Source organism: Gymnogyps californianus, chromosome 1, assembly GCF_018139145.2.
Source record: "Gymnogyps californianus isolate 813 chromosome 1, ASM1813914v2, whole genome shotgun sequence".
Taxonomy (NCBI): domain Eukaryota; kingdom Metazoa; phylum Chordata; class Aves; order Accipitriformes; family Cathartidae; genus Gymnogyps; species Gymnogyps californianus.
The window spans coordinates 134367546-134375122 of NC_059471.1; the positions used below are offsets into that span (position 1 = coordinate 134367546).

The 7577-nt window shown below is 51.7% G+C and overlaps 1 protein-coding gene across 1 annotated transcript; it reads left to right on the forward strand.

The window, feature by feature from the left end:
• The first annotated feature begins 1085 nt into the window (after positions 1-1085).
• LOC127029563 (homeobox protein NANOG-like) lies at positions 1086-7013 on the forward strand. Its single transcript, XM_050915233.1, has 4 exons — positions 1086-1266; positions 4484-4758; positions 6123-6212; positions 6651-7013. The coding sequence occupies exons 1-4, from the start codon at positions 1086-1088 to the stop codon at positions 7011-7013; spliced, it is 909 nt and encodes a 302-aa protein (XP_050771190.1).
• The last annotated feature ends 564 nt before the right edge of the window (positions 7014-7577 follow it).

The window sequence follows — 7577 nt, forward strand, 5'->3', positions numbered from 1 at the left end:
CTTCTTTATTCCAACCAGCCTGCAACAGCCTGGCAAAGGCCACAGCCAAGACTACGCAAATGAAAGGATGTGCCTTTGAAAGGCCGTGGGGGAACAAATCTGTTAGCTGTGGACCTTGCCTGCACTAAATCTTTTCCTACCTCCATAGTGAAAATGTCTCTGCTGACTGTCCCTCTGATGACCAGCCAGCTGAGATGTCTGAGTCTGCTCTGCAAAATGAGTTCTGTGTTGGATGTGACTTGTCCAGTGTTTCTGAGTTTGCTCTGGCACAGACATGTGGAAGATGGGCCAGACACATTTTCAGCTGGCTCCCTCAAATGCCTGTGTGAATGAAATTCCTTCTCAGTTTAAAAAAAGAAAAGTAGGTTCTAGCCCCCAGGTCTGATCCTTACTTGTTTTCCCCCCTTGCTCCATCTCTGACATCTGCACCAAGAGTGTGGGAAGTGCTGCCAGGTCGGGTGGGTGTGTGTCTTGTGGAGGTGTCAATGTGACACAAACCACAAAGCAAAGGTCTCAGAACCCTCCCCATAACCTGGAGCCAGGGCTTGGGTTTGCCCGGCATGGTACTGAGCAGCTCAGCACCAGATCTACCTCCTGTCCACTCCCGTGTGGTGGAGATTGGTTGGGATTTGTTCTCCCAATGCAGTGAACAGCTCTCTTCTACAGGACACCTGTGCTCACAGGATTATTTTGTGACAGGACAATTTGAGCTGAGCCCAAAGAAGCAAGCGGGAGGAGGTTTCCTGGGGCTCTGGATCAGACCCCTGGTCAGGTGTGATTGAGGAACCTGCAGAATGGGAAGAATTCAGAGGGGACATATTTTAGCCCTGATGCCATGTGTGGCTTTTTCTCCCCCCCTCCACCCTGCTCTGTCCCCACCCCACCAATCAGCCTCTTTAACATGACAAAGAGCCTCGAGGAGCGGACGATGGTGAATATTGCAGTCCCAGGCAGGGTATAGCCAGCTATAAAGGTAACTGCCTGTCTACACTTCGGGGCTACCTCACCTTGCTGGTGAGACCTGCCCCCCAAGTGAAGGTGGCATCTATTAGAAGGTGGGGGAACCACGCCTTCATCTGCCCGCCATGTGTGCACACTTGGCTCTGCCCCCCTACCAGGCTTACCCCAGCGGGACTGGCATGGGGTACCTGGAGTTTTACTGGAACTCGGCGGGGGAGGCAGGACGTGCCCCAGCTTCGGCTGGGCCAGCGGGAGCCGCCAGTGCCAGTCAGTCTCCGGAGGCAGGAGGGAAGAGGCAGATGGCAGGTAAGGTGTTTCAGCTAAGTCCTAGAGCTGATCCCCAGGATACCTGTGGTCCCAGGTCAGCCACTCGCTTAACGACCTTGAGCAAATTTTTCTCTCTCCCTGCCTTGGGTTCCTAACGTGTGAGCTGGGCAAAGTGCGATGTGGTAGGCAAGGAGGATGGGTGACCTTGGGCAGTCACACCACCTTTCCATGCTACTTTTCTTTGGTGACTGTGAACCGGTTTCCTAAACCTCAACAGAGCCTGCGGGAGTCCAGGCACCGGCAGGTCTGTGCTCCAGGCTGCAGGGCAATGTGACGACACGGTCTCATGGAATTTCATGGTTCTCGGGGTAGGAATATTTGGGCCTCCTTTTAGTCAAACGCTGTCATGTGTGCTATGGAGAGAAACAAATCCTGAAGGTAATTCTGCTCGTGGCAACCCTTACCCCCCTACAAACTCCTTGCGCCCTTCATGTGCTCATTAAACTTGAGCCAAGGCACGCTCTGAATCACTGTGCCGGGAAATCTGCTCCCTTTAAATCCAGCGTTGTTACTCTCTGCTTCTTTTAGTTTTCATTTTCCTCTCTCTATTTCCCTCTCCTTTCTGTGCTCTTGTTGCCTTGCCTCTTCCTCCTTGCAAAAAAGTCCGAGGCCCCACCGCGGTGGCATTTTCTGTTCCTGCCATTCCCCTCCCACTCCAGTGAGTGGCAATAGAATAGCTGATGAAAGCAGGTTTTCGCCCAGCCCCACTGTATGGTCAGCAGGGTACGCTCTTGTAAGGCTAATGGGTGGGAGGAGAGCGAGCTTTTGGAGTGCCGGTTTCAAGCTGTCAGATGCTATAGAGAGCTACAGGCTCGGGCAGAGTGACTGGTGGCTACTTGGCACGTGGCTACTTGCCATGTAGTTTGGAGAAAGGCTTGGGTTCTCTGCATGCTGCCTGCTCCACAAAGGCAGCAGGCAGATTGATTCATTCGTGCCCCCAATGGGCCTGGTATATAGATTTAAAACCCGTCTTCAAACACTCTCCTCTGCTGCCTCTCTCTACAGAGACAGCCCAGTCACGGAAGCAAAGGCCTACAGATGGTCAAGGGCTTGCAGGAGTGGGTCTGTCTTAGGTTTTCATGTTTATGTCTGTTGCACTGCTGTTTGTGTTTCTTGCTTCCTCTTTCCTTCACTCTCTTGTCACGGGAGAGGGAGCACCTTTGTCTTGAGCTCGAGCTGCAGGTGATAAATTACATGGGGGTTTGGGACGACAGGCCAGGCAGGAACATGTGGGAGCTTTAGCTCTACGGTGTCTTGCTGTGGTTCCTGTGTAATGGAAGACCTTCCTGTTTTCCAAGCCCACATTCTCAGCATGCTCATTATTTCCTACCTATAAGGTTTTTACTGCACAGCCTGCAGGAGCCAAGCATCCTGTGGTCCCATATGAAATTTTAGCTTCCTGTGCATCCAGGTCACAGATGTTCAGCTTCCTCTCAGGCTCTGCAGCCTACCCCCATGCACATAACACCTCAGGCCCTTGCACCTCTTCTGTTGACAGCCCCTTTCTCCTTGTAGGCAGAATGCCTTTGTAATCCTCATGGCCCTGCTCCCCAGCACCAGAAACCTGCCCCGCTACACACCTGCCTCTTCACGCAGCCCGTGCTCTGGGTGGTTTCCTAACTCCGAGGGACAGGAAATAGCCAAGAGCAGGCCTATAAGAGCAGGCAACCCTACAGTGCCAGGCACCACAAAGACAGGTGTGCCTCTGTTAGGAGGGTAACAAGGGAAAAGATACTGCAGACATGGCCACCTTTCTGAGGCCCACCAACACCTCAAGGCTTTTGAGTGATTGCTTAGTAGCCTCTCAGCTTAGGACAGAAGAAGGAAGGGTTTGGTAGCATGGACGAGGAGCCCATTCCTCAGGAGGGCATCAGTACTTTGTGTTAGACATACATTCAGGAGGTTGAGGAGCATGTCTCAGTGGACTTCAGAGTCACAGCTCTCAGGGTGACTAGGAAGGAGATTGGGAGCTATTGGTTGGGGTCAGTAGTCAGAAGGTGTGTACTGAAAATGGTGCTGCCCCATTCACTGCACCCCCTCTCTCCTGAAATGTCAGAGGAGGAGAGGGGATGGACCATGCAGAAGGGTTTGCAGAGGAGTAGCTGCAGGAAGGAGGGCTGGACAGATTTATCATTGCAGTCATGGGGAAGCAGGGAGACTGGCATTGCAGCCCTTCAGTCAGGGCTGGCCTGAGAAGGTCTCAGCCTCTCACAGACCCCAGCAACCGGGCATCTGACCGAAAGGTGCTGGGGTAATCTCTCTTGTTAGCATTTTCCTATTCAGGCAGCCTGAATGACTTTGCATCTTGGCAGCTTTTGTCTGGACTAGTAGCCCAGATTGTTTAGGAAGTTTTTCCTTTAGATCTTTATCTCAAGTTTGTCCTCCACAGACACCTTAAGACATGTACCAGGACAAATGGGAAGGGGCCTGGACACCTTCCTCTGCACTGTTGAATTTTGTCCACCATGTCCCTGGTACAGGATTACTGGCTCTTCTCACCTGTCCCACACATCCACCTTTCCTCTCTCCCTCCCCACTTCCATGTCAAATTTCTCTCCTTCATTCTTCTCTTGCCAGAAGCCCCCCTCAGCCAAATAGGTCCCTCCATCTATACACGTGTTTCCAGCAGTGGGATGGTCTGTGGTGGGAGCCACAGGCAAACAGGAGTGAACCAACATCCAAGGCCTGACTGATGCTCTCCACCTGCTGCCCCATCATTGTAAGCACCGACTGTTCTGCTGCACCGTACACCCTGATCAGAGGTTGCTTTGCCACTGCCTATCATCAAGTGCCTTGAGATTGCTGGACAGGCAGTTTCGGGGAGTCCAGTCACCAACTCAAAGCTATGTTTGCAGTCATGACCAGGCCTCTTTACACCACACTGAGACCTAAATATTACCGGGGCCTTTTGGAGGAGGATAGTAACACTGAGCCAAATGTGCACCGTTCTCCCCTCCCTGCCCTGACTTTTCCACCTGGTGAAAGGGAGCCACGGGCATCCCAGAGGGCTGAGCTGGGGAGCTAGTTGCTGTCAGCGGGCTTGTCTGTGCTCACAGATCCCTGAAGGAAGAAGGGAGACACAAGCCTTTGCTTCAGGAAAGCCCCTGTCTGGCAGGCAAGGAGCTCTACATGCTTTTACCCATACAGCTGTGCATTATGTCTTGTACACTTTTTCCCATTGTCTTTTTATTTCTAGAAGTATCCCCAGCTTCGTCCAGTTCTGGGAATTTCAGCCAATTCACACCAGATTCAGCCACCAGTCCACATTCGGCATCCTCGTCCCCACAGCCTACGGCTAAGTCTCAGAAGGGCAGAGAAGATGGCATGGAGGGGGTGAGGAAGGCTAAGAGCCGCACGGCTTTCTCCAAGGAGCAGCTGCAAACCCTGCACCAGCGGTTCCAGAGCCAGAAGTACCTCAGCCCCCAGCAGATCCGGGAGCTGGCTGCTGCCCTAGGGCTCACCTACAAGCAGGTGAACACAGAGACTTTGACCCATTGTATACGCGTCACACAGTGGTTGAATGGTCACATAAGGCAGTGACAGGATGGAAAGATGAGTCCCCAGCAGAGAGTAGAGGCAAAGGTGCCAGCTAACAGTTGCTCCCCTGCCTATTCATGCCCAGAGATCAGAAGCACTTCTAGGGGAGAGGAGAGTCAGTGGCACCTCATTGGGGCCTCCCCAGTGAGGGGTCAGTTAAGGGTACTGTTACCAACACTTGTAGTAGAATTGCAAACACAGTGATGAATATGTTGTCACAGTGATGAATATGTTGTTTGCCACAAACAGCCTCTACCCTGGGCTTGACAGCACTTCACAGACTTTTTCCATGCACTGGTGAACTTCACAGAAACCTTGGCATGCATCAGTTCTCTGAATCCCAGGGCTGCAACATGCTGAAAGCTATGTTTCCCAGGGCTGATCTTCTCCAATATCTAATAATGATGTCCCACACTCAGCACTGCCTGGCTGCTTGACACCCGCTCCCCCCTCCATGTGGGTACTGCTAGGTTCATACATTGCAGCCCTTCAGGGTCTCCGCTGATCTCCAGGTAGGTTGTGTGTAGTAAACTGGTGCTGGCTCAAAAGATGCCTTCCTAAAGCAGAGGGGGCTGGGCAATGGGGCACAAGTGTTTGCAGTTACAAGTCCAAAATCTGCCTGGAATTTGGATCTCAGAGCTGGGCATGATGGCCTTGGATGCCCCGGCATCCCCTGGGACTAAAAAAGTTATATATGCGTTGTAGGTGCACACCTACGCACGCACACACTGAACTGGTTCTATCAGGAACAAGACCGGTGGGACAATCTCTCTTTCCTTCAATCCACATCCTTGCAAAGGCTGCTCTCACAGTGCAGACACAGCCCTGGGGGGAAACGGCTCTGGAATTCACCACAGCAAGGAGCTTTGAATTTGGGAACTGCTGGGTAAGAGAGCAAGCCTCTCCCTTCTCCGCTCACAAGCGTGCAGAAACAGTGTCTCAGAAGTTTGCCTGTAGCACAGGGGGCTTGTAGAGACCTGGGTGGGTCTAATTTGCACCAGTCATTCATCTCCGTGATTGAAATGAGACAATTTGTCACAGCTATAACTGTCCTGTGGACATAATGCCGCCCCCTCCCCCCACCATGCGGATGCAGTAGCCACCTGCTGAGGCTGCTAGACAGACATCTCCCCTTGGCAACAACCCCAGGGAGCTCTTAAAGGCCTTTATCTGCTGCTGCCCATATATCTATGCCATCTGGTCACTCTCCCCCTGGTTCTTCCTGCTTGTGAATCTGGTAACATTTGCTCTTCCCTCTCCTTTGCTGATGTTTTCTCTGCTCTCCCTTCCCCACCCAGGTGAAGACTTGGTTCCAGAACCGGAGGATGAAGTTGAAACGGTGCCAGAAGCATAGCCTGTGGACTGAACGGGCTCAATGCCTCACGCAAGTAAGAACACAGCACATGGCTCAGCATGGCCCTTCTATCTGGGCAGATAACTCCTGTGATATATTTCCTCCATGGGGGCAACTTAAGCATACAAGTGTGAGCGTACCCTGCCTTCTGGTTTGTTCAGCGCAGAGGCACAGACTTGGCACAACTCTCCATGTTCTGTAGGTAGCCTAGCAATGGGCTGACTATGCCACTGAAATACTTCCAGAGAAAAGCTGTTTTCCACATATATATATATATATACACACATATACACCCCACTGTGTATCCACCCCTGAGCTATGGGGATGGATACAGTTCTTCTTGCCCTCCCATGCCATTGCTGCTGATCAAGAGACAACATGAAATGTGAAGGGACAGAGCCCCGGTACGTGTCAGGCTTGTGGACACCAGTGGAGAAGCTATGTGTTCTGACTCACTGTCTTTCCCTTGCAGAGTGGCTTCCAGCCAAGTACTTATATGGATGTGCACCCCAAATTCCACCAGGGCTACCCAATCACCACGGCCAGCAACATCCAAACGGTGCCTCCGCCCCGTCAGCACTATGGAGCAGGACAGAATGCTTACACAATCGTGACCAGCGAGGATGGAGGAGTCTTTGGTAAAGGCGGGGGCACCTGCAGTGTCCAGCAGACAGTGGGCTTCATTGCCCAGCACAAAGTAGACTTTTACCACAGCTGTCCTGGCAGTGTGGAATATCCGGGCACAAAGACAGGTGACGGTTGTAACTTTCACCACTCGGCCACTGTGGGGGCTCCTTTCCCAACCCCTGCTGGCCACCATCTCTATCATTCCTAAGCACTGTGGATGTGGGGTACTTGGCGGGAATCAAATCTTATTATTCTCATCTCTCCCTTTGTTATTCATGTGCTTTCCAACTCAAGGGCATCATGTAGCTAGAACCTGTTTTGGCATCCAAATATGTGCCTGCAAGCATGCACAGACACACAGATACCTGTTTGCCCATATATGTACATACAGCCCTTCATTCGTATCTCCTTACACATGCACACACCCCCCCCCTTCTTTATTGGCACAGACAACCAAGTTCCCTTATAGCAAGATCCGAGATCTGGCTACCTAGATTATCGCCTGGATCTTCTAAATTATTGTAACTTGTCTCAGAGGAGGCACAGATTCCTTTGGGGATCTCATTTATACATATCACTGTACAGTTGCGTATACATAACACATGAAGATATGGGCTGTATGGAGAGGTGCTGGTCACATACTTTTCACTGAAGTTGGAGAAGTTATTGTCACATGCCAGGCATCCATCTGATGGTTAGACCACCAGTTCTGTAGGTCAGCCACAAGGTACAGAATTGATGAAGTGTCTAGTGAAGGGAGATGTGACAGGTA

Bases quoted from the DNA above. Each gene is read 5' to 3' on its own strand.
- LOC127029563 (XM_050915233.1), top strand. From the start codon at position 1,086: ATGTGTGCACACTTGGCTCTGCCCCCCTACCAGGCTTACCCCAGCGGG. The intron at 1,267-4,483 runs GTAAGGTGTTTC...TTTTATTTCTAG, and splicing joins AGGGAAGAGGCAGATGGCAG to AAGTATCCCCAGCTTCGTCC. The intron at 6,213-6,650 runs GTAAGAACACAG...TTTCCCTTGCAG, and splicing joins GGGCTCAATGCCTCACGCAA to AGTGGCTTCCAGCCAAGTAC.